Source organism: Syngnathoides biaculeatus, chromosome 20 (assembly GCF_019802595.1).
Source record: "Syngnathoides biaculeatus isolate LvHL_M chromosome 20, ASM1980259v1, whole genome shotgun sequence".
Taxonomy (NCBI): domain Eukaryota; kingdom Metazoa; phylum Chordata; class Actinopteri; order Syngnathiformes; family Syngnathidae; genus Syngnathoides; species Syngnathoides biaculeatus.
This window is the reverse complement of record NC_084659.1, coordinates 6895091-6916373: the sequence shown is the minus strand read 5'-3', so window position 1 is coordinate 6916373 and position 21283 is coordinate 6895091. Positions and strand designations below refer to the sequence as shown.

General features: G+C 47.8%; 2 protein-coding genes across 15 annotated transcripts in view; both read left to right on the top strand.

The window, feature by feature from the left end:
• Positions 1-277: 277 nt before the first annotated feature.
• Positions 278-8701, top strand: gnai1 (guanine nucleotide binding protein (G protein), alpha inhibiting activity polypeptide 1). Of its 2 annotated transcripts, XM_061806695.1 has the most exons (9): positions 278-489; positions 607-748; positions 3684-3726; positions 3805-3946; positions 4032-4189; positions 5455-5583; positions 5998-6281; positions 6493-6714; positions 7527-8701. In XM_061806695.1, exons 2-8 carry the CDS (start codon positions 631-633, stop codon positions 6681-6683), a joined length of 1065 nt encoding a protein of 354 aa, XP_061662679.1. In that variant the 5' UTR covers positions 278-489; positions 607-630; the 3' UTR covers positions 6684-6714; positions 7527-8701. The 2 variants fall into 2 exon arrangements, with proteins under 2 accessions (XP_061662679.1, XP_061662678.1); XM_061806694.1 differs by having other exon boundaries at positions 278-748.
• Positions 8702-13528: 4827 nt separating this feature from the next.
• Positions 13529-21283, top strand: part of magi2a (membrane associated guanylate kinase, WW and PDZ domain containing 2a) — a 63866-nt gene continuing 56111 nt past the window's right edge. For 3 of the 13 annotated variants that reach the window (XR_009793123.1, XM_061807458.1, XM_061807454.1), the window contains exon 1: positions 13529-14011. Coding sequence is in view for 7 of the 13 variants with exons in the window: in XM_061807458.1 (XP_061663442.1) it covers positions 13705-14011 (307 nt within the window). In the remaining 6 variants the exon portion in view is untranslated. Of the gene's footprint in view, positions 14012-15024; positions 15813-16585; positions 16692-21283 lie in introns of those variants that run through there. The other 10 variants (XM_061807456.1, XM_061807468.1, XM_061807459.1 and 7 more) reach the window with 8 other exon arrangements.

Genomic DNA, 21283 nt, shown 5'->3' with positions numbered 1-21283 from the left:
TTGTTGATTATTATTATTATTAAAGTTGCAGTCTGGCAGGTTTAAACCGTTTTCCGTTTCGAGGAAGCGTCCAGATTAACAAAATAAAAGCGACCCGTTAAAAAAAATGAAAAATATGCTTTTTGATCTTAAACTCTGTTGTTCAAGCAAAGTATGTTAAAAAAAAAGCTTTTCAGCGCTTGACATGAAGTCATCAGTTTTCACTCATGCTTAGTAGGCCGTCGTTCACTTTTAATGTGGCGAAGAAGCCGGAAGTGCGTCTCGTCGTCCGGCCGCGGCCGCGCGGCGGCGTCTGGCGGCGTCTGGCGGCTCCTCCTCCCGCACGCATTTCAACTGCAGCCGCCGCAACGGATGGAGCGAAGCGTCGCCGGCCGCGAGAGGCACCGCCGACCATTTGCCAGCCCGTCAAATTAGCTCCCGCCGCGGGGCTCTCAACGCCGCTCCATTACGGTCGAAAAGTCCGACTTCCGCTTCCAAGATTAATTAACTGTGCGTTTTTTATTTTTATTTTTTTTTACCCTTTTAAAAAAAAAAAAAATTAAAGGGCGTGTGTGAGCTGGCGGTAGGGGTTGGGGGATCATTTTTAACCGTTTCATGTGGGTTCAGTGAAGCCGTTTTAGCCGGTCGAGGATGGGCTGCACGCTGAGCACGGAGGACAAGGCGGCGGTGGAGCGGAGCAAAATGATCGACAGGAACCTGAGGGACGACGGCGAGAAGGCGGCCCGCGAGGTCAAGCTGCTGCTGCTCGGTAAGATGGGCCTGGGAGGCGCGCGGGGGTGGGGGCCTAGCTAGTTAGCCACAGGGCGGAAGGGCTGCCGCTGTCGCCGGTCGACGCCCCGGTCGAGGGGCTTTTTTTTCCGGGCTACTCTCAACGCCAACTTCCGCCGATAACTTTGGTACGTGAACGCAACAGTTCTACATTTATTTGGAAAAAAAAAAAACATAAAATAAACTCCTCCCAAAACGCAACCCAACTTTACATTATTTTGTTAGTTTTAAAACAGCAAGTCAGCGTTAGTCGACGTGTGTTGAATGTTAATGACCCCAAGAAGTATTCAAGCACCTCCGGGAAATGATTTGTGGGTTAGTTGCGCTGCCAACACGCCCATTTTAGTCATGAAACAACACGAAACGCTCCAAAAACAATCAAACCTATTAGTAATCATAATTAATCTTAGATGTCTTGCCGGGTTTATAGCATAAAGAAATTGCTGTCAACTAAAAGCCGTAAAACCACAATTTCGGCATCTTTAGATGTCAGTACGAAGATGTGTTTTTTTTTTGTTTTTTGTTTTTTTATTAAAAACAATATTTACACACAGAGGCAAGAGTGTTATGCTTGTCAACAAAGACCTGAGGTGAGGAACTTTTCCATGCTTGGGCAAATGTTGACATACACACACTCGTGCACTATGTGGGTCACCAGGACGCGATCGGAATGAAATATGAAATCCGACCTCAAAAGGCGGGCGGCCGACGTTATCATTATTATGATTATTATTTTTAGTTTCAGGGCGGTGTGCGTGTATAGCGCATATCCGCAGCACATTCCGCAAGCGCCAGACGCGGCTCGCCCCGGCGTGTCGGGTCAAGTTTGCGGCGGAAGGCAGGTGAAATATTTTCAGCACGTCACGTGGAATTCTTTTTGTTTTATTTGCCGGGAATCGGCGGCGCCGTTGTTTTGGTCACAATGGATGCCGGGGGGTCGGGGATCACGTCCGATGCGGTAACCAGGTAACGCCGGCCCCGGGGCCTTGTCGGGTTACTGCCTGTGTGCCGAAGAGGTAAGACTGGGGGGGGGGTGGAAGGTGAGAAGCAAAGCATTAAAAATGTACAACGCGTCAGTGAAACCGTTTGGCGCTCCAGTCGGTGTAGTTGGCGACCGCCAAATTGGGACGCAAGCGACAGATTTGCCATCCAGAGTTTTTTTTTTTTTTTTTTTGTGCTATTTGGCTTTAAATAGAATTTCAATTACGTTAGTTAGTCGATAGTTGGGCCGTTCAGATGGGATGAGTAGCGGGGCAGTACTTGGCTGCCACCAGCAGAGGCGCTGTTTGGTTGGTTGCTGCAAATCATCCAGAAAAGAAAAAAAATTCCCAATATTTTTTTGGAGTATTGGGAAAAATAACCTTTTGCAAAAATAAAGCCGCTACGTTACAAGAAAACTTATTTTCTGAAAATAGTTTTGTAATAATATGAGGAAAAATTTGTCACAAAAAATAGATGGAATATTACACAAAAAAGGTAGAAATAAAAAAAAGTCATACTTTTGTTAAAAGGGTTCACAACAATCACTATAAATAATTGTAATATTACAAAAAAAATAGACAGTTATTTTTAATACTGGGAAAAATATCCATTTGCAAAAATAGTCGCTATGTTGCAAAACTTATTTTATGAAAATAGTTTTGGAATATTATGAGGAAAAATTTGTGTAAAAAAATAAGTTGGAATATTACACAAAACAATGTAGAAATGAAAAAAAAATCTATTGTAAAAAAAAAGTCATACTTTTGTTAAAAGGGTTCACAACAGTCACTATAAATAATTGTAATATTGCAAAAACACAAAAAATAGACAGTTATTTTTAATACTTGGAAAAATATCCATTTGCAAAGATAAAGTCGCTATGTTACAAGAAAATGTATTTTATGAAAATAGTTTTGGAATATGAGGAAAATTTTGTCACAAAAATATTTGGAATATCACACAGAAAAAAAAGTCATAACTTTTGTTAAAAGGGTTCACAACAATCACAAGAAATAGTCGTAATATTACAAAAAAAAAGAGACAGTTATTTTTAATATTGGGAAAAATATCCATTTGCAAAAATAAAGCCGCTATGATACAAGAAAACTATTCTATTTTATGAAAATAGTTTTGGAATATTGTGAGGAAAAATTTGTCACAAAAAATAGTTGGAATATTACACAAAAAGGTAGAAATAAAAAAAAAAATCTTTTGTAAAAAAAAAAAAAGTCATACTTTTGTTAAAAGGGTTCGAAATAATTGTCGTAATATTACAAAAGAAACGAAAATAGACAATCATATTTTAATAAAATTGTAATTTGATAAGGAAGTATTTAAAGAAAAAGATTGTAGTTTGATGAAAACAAGTCAGAATAATACAAACCACAATTAAAAATATTACAAGCTGTGATTTTTTTTTTCTTCCCCTCACAATATAACAAGACAAAGCCATAATTACAGTACATAAACTCTATTCCACTTTTATTTATAGCCAAACTATCGCAAGGAAAAAATGACTGCATTGGTGAAAATAAATTCAAGAAAAATATAAAAACTAAGTAATATATTTGAAATCAGAATAAAACTGAGATTTTAAAAAAGTCACCATTGCAAACATTTTTTAGTATTATTGAAAAAGTCATCAGTAAAATTACAAGGAAGGTGCCATAATTATATGAAAATAATTGGACTATTATCAAGTAATTACACGCTTATGAGGACGCGTTGACATATTGCGCAACAACTCGAGCACGTTTGGATTTCTGCGCTCAAAAAGGCCACTTCCTGTTCCCGGTCTTAGCGGCGTCCGATCCTGGGCGACGGACGGCGAGCGGCACGGCAAACCCCGTCGGCTCCGAGGATTAATGACGCAAAAGCCAAAGCGTTGAATTATCGAATATGGAACGCAGCCGTGACGCTTGTCCTTCCCGCAGGTGCCGGCGAGTCAGGCAAGAGCACCATCGTCAAGCAGATGAAGTGAGTCGGTCCGCCCGAATATGACGTCGCGCACATTTCCAAAGGAAATGACGCTACATATAAATGTGAACGTGTCAGGATCATCCACGAGGCGGGCTACTCGGAAGAGGAGTGCAAGCAGTACAAGGCGGTGGTCTACAGCAACACCATCCAGTCCATCATCGCCATCATCAGGGCCATGGGACGCCTCAAGATCGACTTCGGCGACGCCGCCAGAGCCGTGAGTAGCGCGGCGCCTCCTTCCCTTTGTCCTCTGGTGCCGGCCAGCGTCGTCCCGCTCAGCGTTGTGCCGCAACCCCCCGCAGGACGACGCGCGGCAGCTGTTCGCGCTGGCGGGCTCGGCCGAGGAGGGCTTCATGACCGCCGAGCTGGCCGGCGTCATCAAGCGGCTGTGGCGCGACGGCGGCGTCCAGGCCTGCTTCGGACGCTCCCGCGAGTACCAGCTCAACGACTCGGCCGCCTAGTGAGTCGCGTAAACGCCCTCGCGGTCTACGCGGGCTGCTCCGCCGATAGTGTAACCTAACCCTGAGAAAAGAGAGAGAGGAAAAATTAAACGTGCCGTTAAAAATGTCATTTTGCAAACTAGCTGAAATTTCCATTCGACCCAAACCAAAAATTGAAGACATTCAAGTCAGAATATTCAAAGCGAAATTTGGTCCAACTTTGTTTCATAATTGTCAGTTCGGAAGAAAATATCGTTTTGGGAAATCTGAATAATATGAGAAATATCATTCAAATGTCAAGAGAACTTTTTAGGAATTTTGCAAAAATAAAAGTTCTATATTAAGACAAATCCAACCTCGGATGGATGGATGGATGGATGGAAGTTGATATTCGTGGGTGAGGTGAAATGTAAATGCAAACAGTACAAGTCCAAAGCAACCTCGGCAATTTCTATCGTCATTGTTGTTGTTGTTGTTGTTAGCAGCGGCGGCTACGGCGAATGACGGGAAAAACAAACGGCGCTCTGTTTTTGTCGTTGCGCAACCCGCGTTGACGTCAAGAACCGCCCCCGCTCGTTTGTTCGGGAGGCGTGGAAGAAATGTCAACGATGAATGGGGAGCCAATATCAACGCTTTCTGTTTTCATATTTTTCATGGTTTTAAATTGATTTTAACCAAAAACAACATCAACAAAAAAAAAAAGCAGATCATTTTATTCTCATAGGGGGCTCGGCGGATCAGCTGGTAAAGCGTTGGCCTCACAGTTCCGAGGCCCCGGGTTCGATCCCGGCCCCGCCCGTGTGGAGTTTGCGTGTTCTCCCCGTGCCTGAGTGGGTTTTTTTCCGGGTGGCCACTCCGGTTTCCTCCCACATCCCAAAAGGATGCACACTCTAAATTGCCCGTAGGTGTGATTGTGAGTGCCGCTGTTTTGTCTCTACGTGCCCTGCGATTGGCAGGCGACCAGTTCAGGCTCTAGCACTCCCTGCAACCCGAGTGAGGATAAGCGGTGAAGAAAATGGTTGGATGGATTTTATTCTCATGGCAAATATTTAACATCACAAAAAAAGGCTCTTAAATGAACAATTATGGTATATATTTTTTTATATTTCTCGGTGGGTTACAGAAAACAAAAGCAAAATGTTTTATTTTACCGGCAGTGCAAAAGTAACATCTTAGTACGACCTTGTCACAAAAGCAGAAGAACGCAATATGTAAATGAAAGAACGGCAAATGTCGTCGCGTTTGTGTGTGTGTGTGTGTCCCCACCCCCACCCCCACCCGGCAGCTACCTGAACGACCTCGAGCGGATCTCGCAGGGCGCGTACGTCCCCACGCAGCAGGACGTGCTGAGGACCCGCGTCAAGACCACCGGCATCGTGGAGACGCACTTCACCTTCAAAGATTTGCACTTCAAGTGAGCCAGCGAGCGTCTTTTCGGGACTTTTCAGGGTTTCCTGTCTGTGACTCACCCCCGCCAAATTCACTCCCCCCTTTTTGTGTGCGCCTGCAACCGCTGACACAATCAAGCAAGTTTGCCGCGACTCACTTGCCCGCTATCAATGGACGCAGGCGGGAAGTGGTCAAGCCACGATGGCGCCGCGCTTGCCAAGTTTGCATGGAAAATGACCCCCCCCCCCCCCCGCTCCCCCCCAAAAAAATACTAATAATAATGATTCCCGCTTTCAAAATGATGATCAAAATGATGAACGGGCGTCATTTGCTATTATTACGACAATTTTTTTTCCGCCTTTTTCCAAGGCGACCTTGATCCGCTTTCTGATCGGCGCGTTTATGTTTCGAAATAACGCGGCGGCGTCTCGCTCCGCAGGATGTTCGACGTGGGCGGCCAGCGGTCGGAGCGCAAGAAGTGGATCCACTGCTTTGAGGGCGTGACGGCCATCATCTTCTGCGTGGCGCTGAGCGACTACGACCTGGTCCTGGCCGAGGACGAGGAGATGAACCGCATGCACGAGAGCATGAAGCTCTTCGACAGCATCTGCAACAACAAGTGGTTCACCGACACGTCCATCATCCTCTTCCTCAACAAGAAGGACCTGTTCGAGGAGAAGATCCGGAAGAGTCCGCTCACCATCTGCTACCCGGAATACGCAGGTGGGACCCGGCGGGAAGCCGCGCCGATCGCTCTCGTCGCCGAAAAAAAGAAACGCGCCCGAGACGGGATAAGAATGTCGAAAAGCTGCAGTGACGGATAACGGCGGCAGAATTGAAGGGGAATAAATTCAGATGAAATCAATCCGAGACCCGTAAAAGTTTATTTTATTTTATTTTTTTTTTCTGCCCACAAATGACGGCGCCTCGGCAGGCTCCAACACGTACGAGGAGGCGGCGGCGTACATCCAGTGCCAGTTCGAGGACCTGAACAAGCGCAAGGACACCAAGGAGATCTACACGCACTTCACGTGCGCCACCGACACCAAGAACGTGCAGTTCGTCTTCGACGCCGTCACCGACGTCATCATCAAGAACAACCTGAAAGACTGCGGCCTCTTCTGAGGCGGGACGGACACTTTGCTCCTGGAGCCGGGTGAGGTCACCGTTTGAAATTCACGACGACGGTACAGACTCGGCTCGCGAACGCGATCCGTTCTAGAAGGCGGTTCGAGAAGTGATTTGTTCGAAAACCAAATCGATGCTTCCCATCGCGATGAATGGAAAAAGAAATAATGCGTTCCGAGCCTAAAAAAATGTTGGATTTTTAGAGCATTTTGTTTTTTAGCTTTTCCTGATAAACTTCATCGTAGGAATGCCTGTATAGTTTAAATACTCAATATAATGAAATAATTTAAGAAATCCATTTTTTTGCCTAAAATGTATGCATTAGTAGTAGACTAGACTAGGCTAGGTCGGGAGCGCATTGCCCTATCTGTAGTGAGTCTGCCCCCAGCCTTGTCAACTTTTTTTATGAACAAAAGTACAGAATAACTTTAAACAAGCAATAATGAGTGGGGAAAAAGCAATTTTTTTTTTTACATTTTTTACAAAAAGTAACACAAAAACATTCGTAACTCGAGTTCACAAACAAAACAAAACAAAAATGCAGAAATGCTTCGACAGCTGTGCATATCAAAAGTCTTTGGGGGTGGTGACTCGCCCCCTTTTTAACAAAAATTTTTTGTCCGGGTTGTTTTTCAGTGGCGTTAGAGTCCAGGTTTTCGTTTAAAAATGGAAGCAAAAAAAAATCTCGAAATTTTAGTCCGAAAAAGGGGACGTTCGAGAACCGAGGCTTTACTGTCCTTGGGTTGAGTCGTTTGGGGAAAATGTCTTTTTTTTTTTTTTTGTAATTGCATGTTTTTGATTTTTTTTTTTTTTTTTTTTGGTCTTCTTTGCACTCCTCAGGCGGCATCTTGGTCGGGGGGCGCCAACGAGAGGACATCTCCGGATCCCCCCCCCCCCCCACAACCCCCCTCCGAACCCGGGCTGTACAGTAACCCCCCTTTTTAACAAGCTTTATTTATGTTTTTCTTTCGGGACAAATTTATGTCGGATATTTGGACTTGTACTTTTTTCTGTGGTTTTTGGACCTTTGGGAGGAGAAGGTTCCGGTCAAGGGAGGTGGCCGACGTGTTGCCCCCCCCCCCCCCCCCAACATTCCTCCCCCTGCGACATTGTTACAATCACATCGGCGGTTCTGCTTTTGAAAGGCTGTTTAAAAAAAAAAAAAAATCAACCGGCACGTGGCACATTTTCTTGTATGTATATGTTTTTTTTGTTTGTTTTTTTGTTATTTTGCGGGGTGGGGGCGTTGGATGCCTTTTGGTTTATTTCCCTCGGGACGGACGAGCACACAAAACGGCAAAGGTTCGGCGTTGACCCCCTCCCCCTCCCCCTCACGAGGGATGCGTCACTGAACCTTTGCGGACTCATCTCTCTTATTTTGATAATAAAAATGCAAGGAAAGCTTTCCACGCTAGCCGTCCTTTTGGGTTCCGGTTCCATCTCGGAGCGGTTGCGCTGGCTTCTGGCGTCTTTCCCACGTGACGAAACTGATGTCCCTGCCCCGGACTGACTCGAGTTTGGCACACGTGGACCCGATAGCAATTTAGAGGACGCGATCGTTTGATCGTTCGGCCGATCTTTGAACTTCGGGAAAATGATGTCAAAGACGATTATTTTCGAGGCCGCTTCGTACCGAGCCGGTCCTGGACCTTGCACTCCGAACGTGTTCTGGCGTCTGTTAAGCCGAAGGCTTCCGCTTGCTTCCCGGACTCGGCTTTCAGGTTAATGTGTTCTTGTTCTTGTTGGCTCCATTTTGTGTCAACAAAGTACTTTTAGTTTTATGATATTGCGACCTTTTGTACTTTTGTACTTCTCCGGGCTGTCGGCTTCCCCGTCGCGCAGATGAAAAAAGTCTTATCGGGCCCCGGCCGCAGCAGCCCGTTCGGTGCCCCCGGGCTCGCATTGTTCACCGGGCCACGCGGATATCAGGACTCGGCCTTCTGGGCAGGAGGTCTGGACTCTTTTAGCAGACAAGTTCTGTTATCTCGCCTTCTATTTTCAATTTTTGGATCACGTGATCTGGGTCCAGCTTGAGAATTCCACCACTGAACCCCGACCCCGCTTACGACTTGGACCCAGTGGCTTGCTTGGAACTCAAGAACCTCGTTCCCGCTAACCCGGACCACATGATCTGATCGCTTTTGGGGATTTGTATTGCATAATCTTAGAACGAGAGACCCGGGACCACATTAACTAGTCCCTGCTCGATACTTAGACCGCTTAACTGAGAGCAAGCTTGCTCTTAAGACCATGGGAGTTGGGCTTGGATCAGAAAACCCGGGACCTGCTTTAGTCTCGTACCCAAAAATCTGTAACCTTTTGGATCCCAAGACCAAAGATCCCTTGACTTGCCCAAGGCTTGAACAGTTAAGATATCTGAGTCAGCCTGAATCCAGGACCACATGACCTGAGAACCCACTAGAGAGTCACACCGCAGCCGGCAACTGGTTTAAGACTTGTGTGAATCTTGGACTACAAGACCCGGCCGGTTGGTACTTCAGGTTTAGTTGAGACTTGCGCCGTTATCACCTGGGACTTCCCTCAGACCGCACGGAACCATTCTCTGCGTGGGTTTTAGACTCTTAAGACCCGGCACCCACGAGCGCCTTCGTGATTTCCTTGACAAATTAATTGAACCCACAAGACCAGAAACTTTGAACTGACAACAACAAGAAAAAGAAGCAAAGGTCTGCGCGCGACATCATAAACACGCGTCAGGTGGCCTTTTCGTCTCGCTCGCTTTTGTCTCTCGCTCAGATTGCCGCTTTTATCCCACGCATGGTGCCTTGTGATGTCATTGATTCTTAGCTCCATGGCAACAGGGAGCGAAAGGGGCGGGGGGGCGCGAGAACGAGCCGGCGAGATGGCGACGCAGATATTTCATCAGAGCTGGGAGGATCGAGTTGTTAAAAATAGCTGCCAAAGATCTTTTTTTTTTTTCTGTTGCCGCTTCACGTGGGAACAAGCGGGGGGGCGGGGGGGGGTCGCGTCACGTCGGCCATTTTAAACCTCGTTAACCCAGTTTGTTCTTTGGCGTCATTTATGAATTTCCACGCGGGTTGTTCCAAGTTGGCGTGATACGATCGTGCAAAGCATATCGAAGCAATCCTCGCCGAGCGGAAGTCTCGGTTAAAAGACAAATTTTTATCCATGAACGGACTCGGGGCCACGAGAAAATGGAGCACGGCCGGTTAAAGAGCACTTTTATCTGAAAGGAGACTGCGGGCAGCAAGAAAACTTCTGCAGCAAAGTAGAGAATGCGGCGCATGGTGCCAAGTGAAAAGATCTGAACCTAAATGCCGGAAAATAAAGAGTGAAGTGTTATCCACCAAGAGACTGCGGGCACCAAGAATACAAGATTGCAGCAAAGTGGAGTTTTTGTGGAACATAGAACAAAAATGGTCCAAGAAAACGGCAGGCATCCGCATTTAGAAGATGTGTTTCAACCAACTGGAGACTGCGGGCAGGGAGAATACGGACTTCTCCGGATCATCAAAGACTGGATTGAAACACCAGCTAAAAATTCTGGAACGGCAAATCTTGACCCCGGCACATTGCTCAGGGTAATAATTTATCCAAATGGAGACTGTGGGCAGTGGATATTGAGTTTTTTTTTCTTCATTTGTATCTGCTTGGAACAATTTTGCTCATTTTGTGGTTTTCCTGACTTTTGGAGGTTCCACCGCGGCGGCCATACTTGACTTTTTTCCGCCCTCCGATAGCGGGCACGGAGAGGACAAAGGCCTTGAAGAGCAAAGCACTTCATCCCGCGTCCGGCGTCCGATTCCTGGGCCTGGGTTGGTCCATAATCCCGCTTTAATAAGGCCTCAAATCCAGACTGAGCTCCGGCATTGTTCTCGGGACAAAAAGTGCAGCCAGAGCGCATTAAATCGTGCGTTTTTGACACTCTTAACATTCCGGTGACGAGTCACATCCCTGGACCCCCCCCAACTAATCAAACGGGCTCGAGGCGGAGCTGGGTGGGCCGCCGTCGCAAATCTCCCGCTCGCTCTGCCGGCCGGTGAATCGTATTCATAAGCGGCTTGTTTTGTCCCGTCTTTGGGTGACAAACGTGCTCCTGCTGGGCGGCTTCTGGAACACCAACCGACCACCTGTAGGCGCCTCGCTAATATGCTCATGTCGCAATGCGAGCTGAAAGGGGAACAGGGCGAGGGCTCGGTTGCGCTCATTTAATCATAAAGATTCTCCGGTTTCAGTCCAGTTCCGTATTCTGGACGTGAGTCTGAAAGGGAGGTCCGATCCTAGACTGTTGTTTCAGTATTTTATTTACTCTCGGGGTTTCCGTCGAACTTTTGTGTCATCTAGTGAAAACGAGCAAAGCTACACGTGTATCCATCCATCTGATGCAATTCTATATTGTTATTACTATTATTATTAATATTATACACTCGACACCTTCACACGGCGCTTTGTCGTTGCCGTTTCAACCACGATTGAAAGAAGCTTCGCAGGCACGCCCACTGCCTGATGACGTAGAGGGACGAGCGTTGCCATGGAAACTGCCAGGCAAACAAGGACAAGCGTCTTTCTTGTACGCATGCGCACATGAAAGGCGACTCCTCACACTGAAACGGTTATTATTATTATTTCTTGAGATGTCGAGATGACTCGTGGCGTGGTTAATTTTTTTTTCAAATTATTTCCTCTGTTTCGCAAAAATCTTTAAATTAAGTGCGTCATTCCCATGTAAGCTTTTTAAAAAAAATAGTTTCCTACATTTATCGTTTATACTTAATTTTTAATATCTGTTTATTCAATCTATGCAAAGCATAATTACAAAACGAGTTGAACGTTTTCAGGACCGTCTGCTATGTTGTGTTTTCGCCAAGAGAGGGCGACATTGCACCTTACAGAACACTTTACATGAATCGTTTTGCAAATTGAGTAAATTTTTTTTTTCTTAATTACTTTCTAACAACATGATAAATTAATGATGAAGTTTGCAAAATGCTCATCGTGGGTTTTCTCGTATGGGTGCAATTGTGAATATGATAATATTTAATTTCCCTTTTCTCCTCGCGGCGCGATTTCCCATTTGCATCGATTGCACCTTTTTGTATTTAATATTTATTGTGATGAATAAGGGACGAAGGCGCCTTGTCGCTCACCTGGCATCCCGGCCCCTCATATTTGATGAATGGAAAGCGATGCAGATATATGGCGGCATCGGGGGGGGGGGGGGGCAAATTTAATCAGCATGAAATATCAAAGTGTCTGCGACGGGGGCGTGTCCCGGCAATGATTTTCCTCTTTTAGGGCCGTTTGGGACAGACGGCGTGATGAGGAGGAAGGAGAAAAATGAAAAGTTGCCGTGTTCTTCGCCGGCGGCGTGAATTTAGGATGCAAAAGTGCATCGAAATAAAAAAAATAATCATCATCATATTAATCAGCTGCAGTCATTTTCGTGTTTTGGGGCCATTTCTGTGGCGACCCCTTACGGGACAAGCCGAAAGGAAAAGAAGAAGAAGAAGATGTTTATAAGCGCTGTTCTGCCCGGTTGCCCCGCGACGGGAAGTCGACGGGAGCAGACGGGAGTCCGGCGGAAGACGTCGCCCCCTCCCCCGGGGGAGCGGCGTGGGGGTCGTGAAAGGCCTCGTTAAAGCCCGGATAAAAACAAAATGGCCGGGGAACGAGGACGTTATCCACGCGTTACATCCCATAAAATTCAACGAGGGTACCTAATGAAGTGGCCACGGAGCGCTTTCATTTGCTTTCCAGGCGCTCGCTCTCCCTCATTTGGGAATGTGAGGATAAGCGGCTTGGAAATTGATGGATTGTTGTGTTTTTGAAGAACACTTGATTTCCTCCATCAAAACCATCCATCCATATTTTAACGCTTCTGTCCGGGTCGGGTCACGGGGGAAGTAGCTTCGGCGGGGATACACCAGACTTCCCTTTCCCCAGCCACTTCGTCCAGCTCTTCCGGAGGGATCCCGAAGAGTTCCCGGGCCAGCCGAGAGACACGGTCCCTCCAGGCTGTCCTGGGTCATCCCCGGGGTCTCTTTCCGGTTGGACGTGCTCGGAACACCTCACCAGGGAGGCGCCGGGGAGGGATCCGGATCAGATGCCCCAGCCACCTCACCTGGCTCCTCTCAATCCAATAATTAAGACAAAAGTAACGATCACTCAATTCAATTCGGGATAACAATTGTGATAAAACTTTGGAGAAAGTCCAAAAAATGTAATGTCCTCCCAATAATTGACTTTTCCAGTTTAATGTGCTGGAAGCGGGCGGCACGGCGAGCTCAGCTGGTAAAGCTTTGGCCTCACAGTTCTGAGGACCCGGGTTCGATCCCGGCCCCGCGCCTGCGTGGCTTTTCTCCGGGTGGGCACTCCGGTTTCCTCCCGCATCCCAAAAACGTCCAACATTCATTGGACTAAATTAAATTAAATTCAATGAGTGAGTGCGGTTGTTTGTCTCCAAGTGCCCTGCGATTGGCTGGCGACCAGTTCAGTTCCCGCCTCCTGCCTGTTGACAGCTAATGTAGGTGTCCCACGTGAGCATAAGCTGCAAAAGAAAATGGATGGATGTGCTGGAAGTGGTTCACCCCTTGAATCATCAAAAAATGAGAGTACATTCAGATTTCTCTGTGACACAATAACATTAATGCCGCCACATTTTCACAGTGATTATTTACAATATTCACATTTTCTGATGAAATGTCAAATTATGAAGGGAAGCGGAAGCACGTCTCGGTCGCCATGTCAGTGGAAATGAAACATTTCAGGCTTGATTTCTTTCTTTTTCTCCCCCCCCACCCACTTCCCCATGTTACAAAACGGATTAATTTCGTAAATTGAGGTCGCACTCTATTCGGTGTGACTGTCAAACCCTGACTTGAGGAGCGTCCGCGAACGCACCACGGGCTGTGATGATCCAGCTGCTGCGCGCAGGCGAGGAGATGAACTCGAGTAACGGTCCGCAGTGAGCCTTCCCCGGGGAGGGGTTGTAGGGGGGCGGACCCCCGTCAAAGTTCGCCGGAACTCGACGTGAGCCATGTCCAGGAGCCTGAAACGGAGGACTCACCACTGGAGCAACAAAGTCCACGAAAGTGTCCTCGGCCGGAACGCGCAGGGGCGACCGGCCGCGCCGGAGCTGCTGAGCGGCGGCGCGGAGCACGGACACTTCCCGGTGGTGGCTGAGCTTCCCCCGGGGGGAGCGCCGTGCCTCTCCGGCGGCCTGCGTCCCGGAGAGCTGCTGCTGGAGGTCAACGACACGCCGGTGGCCGGGCTCACCAGCCGGGACGTGATGGCGGTGGTCCGGCACAGCAAGGAGCCCGTCAGACTCAAGTGTGTCAAACAAGGTGGGTCCAAAGTCTGAACGGCGGTGCCATTATTACCCAAAACAATCCGGAAACGTAGTTTCGAGGCTTGTCCTACGCGAAGATTGCTCTTTTCCTGAAGGGTTTTTTTTTTTTTTGTGGATAAAATGTCATTTTTACGCGTCTTTCGAGAAGCTAGGCGCTGATGCTAAGTTTGGTCCGTGAAGGGGGCGTGTTGCCTTCGGAGGACTTCGGAGATTGTCCCTCAAACTTTAGAAACATCCGATTTCACCGTGATTCTGAGGAACACTTTCCATTCTGTTGAAAGTGTTGCAACCGGTGACATTTTTACACAAAACAAACAAGAACTTGTTGCTTTAAAAAAAAAAAAAAAAAGCTTTTTGGAGTTTTGCGATGCGAGATGCCGATGGTAACTTTGTTGTTGCGTTCGAGGCACTTCTAAAAGAAAGAATTTCCGTCACTCAAACTTATCAACAAGGAAAGTGTAGCCAGTGGTGCTATTATTTCCTAAAAGCAAGATAAAACTTCCTCAATTCGTTACTTTCTGTTCCTAAAACGTTTTGCGATGCTCGGTGCAAAATTTGGACGTGAAGGCAGCGTGTTGTGTTCAAAGCAGTCAGAAAATAAATAATTACTGTCGCTCAAAATTCCTCATGAAAACTTATAACATTACACAAACAGAAGTGTTAAATAAAGTTTCTAAAAAGTGGTTTTTAGGTGTTTTTGTGATCCTCGGGGCTGATGCTAATTGTGTTGCGTTCGATGGAGTCAGAAAATAAGCGATCCACAAGGTGACCCACGCAGCAACGAAAGTTTAATTTATGAAGTGAATATTTCAGTAGATATCAATTGTGTTCTTCTTTGGTCTACTGGGAAGTTTGTGAAGTTGATTTATTTGCCGTACGCTTTTCCGAGTGTATTTTTTGACCTCATTTCGCCCTGCAAGGATGTCAAACCGGTCACCCGGAAAATAGTTGAGTTGATCATTTTTTTCCGAATTCTTATTCTCACGTGAGCGTTCATGACGTCCCAGCGTACCTTCGCACTCGTGCGATGTTTGAGGCTCAAGCTTGTTATTATTATTAGATGAGTTGCAGCTGTACCTAAAAGTGCAAAAATTGTGGGGAAATTTGAAGCTTTTTCAATTTGCATTGTAGGATTATGTTTTGGATCTGTTCACCAACTACCCTGAACACATACATGACTCATTTTGACCATGTGACTCTCTCGATTGATGCGCTTATTATTTATCCTTATTGGATGCCGAGCAGTGCGTCCACCATTTTGTTTTATGCACATATTGTTCCGCACCGGAAGCGTCCATTGTCATCGGTCGCTAAGCTTCTTTTTGCGATCGTTTTCACGCTCCCCCTGGCGACGTTCTGCGCTTCCCGACGCCAGCGTTCGTCGCGGGAAGCCGTCCAATCACGTTTTTTTTTTGGGGCGCTGACGTAATTCCCGCGAGGGCGTCGCGTGGCGTGCGCGGCAGTAGCAAAGCCGGACAGATTGCGCGGACACAAAAGTGGACCAGGTTCCGTCCTCCGCACGGGAGCCGGCGTTGGAGTCGGACCACGAACGTGTCTGAAAACACGTTCGCCGCCGTTGACGGCTTGGGAAGTCAAATATACGCATGTTAACTGGGGAAGTTGGCGGAGAGTTTGAACGACAATCATCGTTTTGTGCCGTGTTGCACTTTTTTTTTGGATGGCAAATTCTGCGCTTTTCATATTCGCCATGGCTGCAAGCGCCAATGAAACCAAAAGACGATAAAACCATCGCGGAACACGGGACCCGCAGGCAGATCCGTTCCCTGACCACGACGGTGACAGCTTCTTCTTTTGTTTTTTTTTTTTACAGGTTTGATAGCTTTTATGATCCCGTATTAATCCCCTCGACTTCTGCGGCGGCTCCAACGCGCAGGTGGCAGGAGCGAATTCCATCAAAGACGGCGTATAAAAAAATCGCTCGCCGCGTTTTTATTTTCTCTCGGCGCTTCCGGTGACGAAGGTCTCGGATCGGCGCCGTGCCGGCAGCTAATGATGACTTATCTCCAGACAGTCTGTTTGGATTTAATGAGCCTTAACACGATTCACACGGAGACAACGGCTTCCGCGTTCAACCTCACGGGAAAGGTAGTCAAGTTGCGGTAGGACACAGAGACGAGACAGAATACTCGCGTGGAAAAAAAAAAATACATATTCGCAATTTCCTGCAAATAAAGTTGGAGAGCCGCTTTGGACTTTTAAGGGAAATAGCTGCAATTGTTTTTGGAACTGGTGAAGTTTTCTATGATAAATCATTGTAATTCAAAGTAAAAAAAAGTTATTGCTATAAATGAAAATAATCGAATGAATTATTTTATTTATTTTATATTATGAAATATTTTCCGAGGGGAAAAAAAAAAATCCAGTTTTCAAAGGGGGAAAAATTCTGCAAAGTCTGAGAGTTAAAACAAATGTTTTTTTTTCTGAATTTCTTGAGGAAAAAAAATGAAACTAAAATATTATTGTATTTTGTTTTAATTATATATTTTATTTGTGTATTTATATTTAATGTATTCTATATTTATCAATAAACATAAAATATTAATTTCAGGCGGCACGGTGGATCAGCTGGAAAAGCGTCGGCCTCACATTTCTGAGGTCCCCGGTTGGATCCCGGACCCGCCTGCGTGGAGTTCGCATATCCTCCCCGTGCCTGGGTGGGTTTTCTCCGGGTGGGCACTCCGGTTTCCTCCCACATCCCCAAAAAAACATGCAACATTAATTGGAGACTCGAAATTGCCCGTAGGTGTGATTGTCTCGATGTGCCCTGCGATTGGTTGGCAACCAGTTCGGGGTGTATCCCGCCTCCTGCTTGTTGACTGCCGGGATCGGCTCCGGCACTCCCGCGACCCTTGTGAGGATAAGCGGCTCCGAAAATGGATGGATGGATATTAAGAAAATTTCTCAAAAGAAAACAACCCATAGTTGTGTGAGAAAAATAATAACAATCAAAATGTGATTTCCCCAGAAAAGGGTTGTAAAATAAAGGCTGACAATTTTACGTTAATGTTAAAAGATAAAAAGTTGTAAACTGATTCTGTTTCCTTTTTCAGTTTGGCCCAAATACAACAGAGACAAAATCGAAATGTGATTTCCCCCCCCCCCCCCCCCCCACCCCACGGACACACACACGTTGCAATATCGCCTCCATCCTCAAGAGGCAGCAGCGCACCGCCACAACGCATTATTTTTTTCCGCGTCGATGTGGCGAATATTTCCCCGTAGCAAACTTTTTCTTTACTCACTTTTCGATTCGTCACACCGTCCGTCAAACCTCCTTTGATTGATTTTGAAGCCCCCCCCCCCCCCTCCTCCACCCTTGGCCTCCAGACGGCCCCGCAAAAAGTTTCAGGGCGTAGAAGAAAGACGTATTCCGCGCCAAGTCGAGCCGTCAAGAGACCGCCGTGAGCTGTAAAATCATTCGTAAGCGCTCAACGCCGGGGCGCGAGGTGGGAAAAGCCACCATCTTTGTTCGTTTGCTCAGTGTCTCTCCCATTGTTGCCTGATTTGTTCCGCGCCGCCATCATCGGATCGATTCCGACCGAGCCGGGGGCGCGACGCCTCGCGATGAAAGCGCCGTTCCTCGCCGGGAGGGGCAAACGGCAGCTTTAGATTTTGGGCATTTTTGACGTTCCGCCTCGCCTTAAATCAATTAGGCGCTTCCCCAGTTCTGTCTGAAATGAAGACGAGGGGGACGAAAGGGGCAGCCTTGTAAACGAGAAAATGTGGCGGCACGCTTGCGGAATGCAAAGTTTGCGCCGCCGGGGACGCAAAACTGCATTTTCATTGGCAACTGCGGCGCTTTACATCGTTTTGCTTGTCTGTCAAGGAACAGACTCACAAAAAGCCTCGCTCAAGTACATGAAGACGAACACGACCGTCGGGCTGCAGGGAACGCGGAAGCCCCTGACCGATCAAGCGGTGGCATTGTTATGGGGGGCTTCAGACCCCCTCAACCCCCAAACGTCTGGTAGCATGTCTTCATGTCAAAGTTTTGTTGTCGTCCTGGCGGTCCTAACCTCGGCAACCAAACCCACCAGCCAGTCCAGGTAACTCCCGTAATTCGAGGCGAGTCGGGTTGTTTTAGTGCCTGAAGTGTGCCCGAGCCTGCTTCTGAATTACGTACGCAGATGAGACGCGACGAGCGATGACGGGGAAATTTGGAGCCCGGCTGCTCCGAATTCATTTCGCGTTCTCCCATCAACGCCGGCCGAGACGCACTTCGGGATTTCACGCGGCGCTCTCCGCTTAACGGCTCCCCGGGGTCGGCCCGAGGCGGTCGGCCGTCCGGGTCCGCGGCTGGGGCCGTCTCCATTTATTTCCATAATGTGGCGGCGAGGCCTGCGTGTGCGCTCTGTGCGATGATGAAGCCCAGTGGGGGTGGGCGCTCACGAGTAATTGGGATGGGGGGGGGGGCCTCTCGTCGCTTCTTGACTTCACAAGACGCCGTATTTGGAATACAACGGCTTCCACTGATTGGAAGTGGCGAGTGGTTGTTGCATAAGCCTCAGTTCACCCTACTGGTTTTGGGGGGAATACCTAAGTACCTTGTCGAATGAAATCCCAGGATGTAAAGCGTTAGCTAAAGGAACAGGTGGCACCAGAACCTCAAGTCCAAGGGTCGTTTTTACCCAACATGAAGCCGGAAGAACACGGCACGATATAAATGATACAAATGTGATATGCATCGGATGACTTGTCACGATCGCGTTTGAATATGGATTTGCTCTAATATAGAAAAAAGAAACTGAATAATTGCAGACAAAAATCGTGCATTATCCTTTTCACCAGCCAAGTGAAAAGACGCCAAACAATTTTGTCACTCGGACGCGTACGTGGTTGGTTGCCATCCCGGTTCGACACTCGAAAGGAAAATGATCAGACTTGCACTGTCACGACCCATCGGTACGGAGGAGGACCCAAATGCAGGACTCCGGAGACGCAGAGGCAGTTTGGGAAAAGTGTTTATTCGGTCCAAAGTCGGGGATCAGGCAGACAGTCAAGTGGTGCTGCAGCGGTAGTCAGGACGTCGGGCGTAGAGAGCAGGTCCGCGGGCAGGCAGGGATCGGTACACGGGAAATTGAACAGAGAAGGCAGGAGTATCAAAGATGTGAAGCTTACGGGGTCGGTCGGAGGACAGACGGGGGTCGGTGCACCAGGGTTCACGTTCAAGAATACGGGAGTGCAGGAACGGGGCATGAGTTCCGACGATCTGGCCCCTGGACCAGTCGTCCCCTGGGTCCTACAAATACAGGGGTTAATCAGCGAGGATGAGGCGCAGGTGTGCTGGGACCCGCCCAGCCAGGGCTGGGCCAGCAGGACCATGACACGTATGTACGTGAATTTGTAGCACTGATCCTGTGAATGGAGAAAATTTAGTTCTGATTTGAATCAGCACCCAAACTCGACGGCTTGGTTTTTGGCCGCTGCCACAGCCATCTGCAGATTTTGCAAACAAGATGGCTCTCGTTCTGTGTTTCTCGAGAAATCCTGTCGCTAACTCCCAAGCAGGCTGAGGCAAAAGCTGTTTTTCACTGGGAGTTAATCAGTTTCCCGGGTGCTGAAATAAGTCTTCCTTTGGATCTGCTCTGACTTGTCCGCAAAAACATTTCATAGAAAATCGCTCAATGTTCTGGCGAATGGAGGAAAAGTCTTCCGCCGGTAGTAAATCAGTTTAGTCCTCGAATGCAAGACGATGTACGAGAATTGATCACAGCCGCAGTCAAGTTTTTAGCGTTGCTGCCAAACGCAGAGAACTCCCGCAAGTTTAGCGTTACAAATCCTCGCCAGACTGGACCGGACCCATCCATGTATCCCAATTCTCCAGCGAATGTCTGATTTATGTTTTATTAGCGCAACGCCTCCGCACGTCCTCGCGGAAACGTCTAATTCGCTTCCTACGGGGGGGGGTGGGGGCTAACGACTTTGTGTGTTTTGTCCGCGCGCTCAATCTTGTCTGAAGGAATTTCCAGAGCTCCCGTGACGGGATCGGACCGCGAAAGGCTGTCAAAAGCGACGTCGAGTGCGGTTTGTCGGCCACGTACGGGCCGGGCTGGTGAACGGCGCAACCAGAACCCCTCCCAAGTCTGTCGGCGGGGCAGATGAACCGGAGCCGGCTCGTAACGACGTCATCGGTGTCAGTTTGTAGATTATCTCTGCGATCAGCGTCTTGTCCGATGCAGCAGTGCAAAACCTCCGTCTCTGTAAACACGGACGTTCACTTCCAGGACTTTAGGAGTGCTCCAGTTTCCTCTCAGACCGAGGCCGCCTTTTATGCCACGGAGCTACTTTTAGCTAATCTTAATTATTAAGAGAGCAGAAAGTGGCTTCTTCACAACGTAACCGACTTCAGTTCAACCGAAAACCACAGTGCTGTACCTGTTCAAGTATGCAGTATTTGCTGTACACTCGTAGCAAAAAGAGTTTTTTTACTCGGGCCGACCATTCAGAGGACGCAAAAATGCTGACGTGGCGGAGGTCAGCGCGGTGGCCCCCTTTCGAGGACGAATTTGAAATCTGATCGGTTGAAAGAAACCGTTCAATCGAAGTCCGGCTAGCGCGACCGATCGGGATTACCCTGACGTAGCGGCGCATCGAGGCTGAAATCTGATTGGACCAAGAAAAAAATAAAATAAAAATCAATCAATCAAACATTGGCGTCCGTGTACAGGAGGTGGCGGAGCCAAGAAAAATGCTCGGAAATACAATTTCACGGAACGGGCTGTAAATGCAGGTCAGTGCTTCTAATAGTCTTGTACACCCCCCAAGTACATGTATATAAGCGGCGCCCCGTCCAACAAATAAATCCCAGTCGTGGCGCTTTCAAAGTAAATGGCCCGTATAGTAAATCCAATAAAAAATGACTGCGCAGGAAACGGACTGACAGCCATAAAAGTGAGTTATTTTGCCGCGGCCACGTCTCAGACGGCCCGCGCTCGCCCTCCGAGTCCAACCTGTCGGCGCCAATTACCCGAGGCGCGTTTTTTTTTTTTTTCCCCCGCGACATCTGGAGCGCGTTTCGGGGGTGCGACGGCTCAATTAGTCTCCGAACGAGCAAACCGTACAGCCGCAGGGATCGTTTGTCGGCGTCGGGGAAATACGGTACTCGGCAGACGCCCGGGCAGCGCCGCGAGCTAGCGAAGTCTTGTCGAACACGACACCAGGGCGACGGGCGCTCGGCGTCTTCAACTTTATGAACCGCCCGAAGGACGAGAGGACTAAGCCGCCACGTTGCGATCAACGATCAATT

Coding starts and splice junctions, on each gene's coding strand:
- gnai1 (XM_061806695.1), top strand. CDS start 631: ATGGGCTGCACGCTGAGCACGGAGGACAAGGCGGCGGTGGAGCGGAGC. Junction 749..3,683: donor GGTCAAGCTGCTGCTGCTCG/GTAAGATGGGCC, acceptor TCCTTCCCGCAG/GTGCCGGCGAGTCAGGCAAG. Junction 3,727..3,804: donor ACCATCGTCAAGCAGATGAA/GTGAGTCGGTCC, acceptor TGAACGTGTCAG/GATCATCCACGAGGCGGGCT.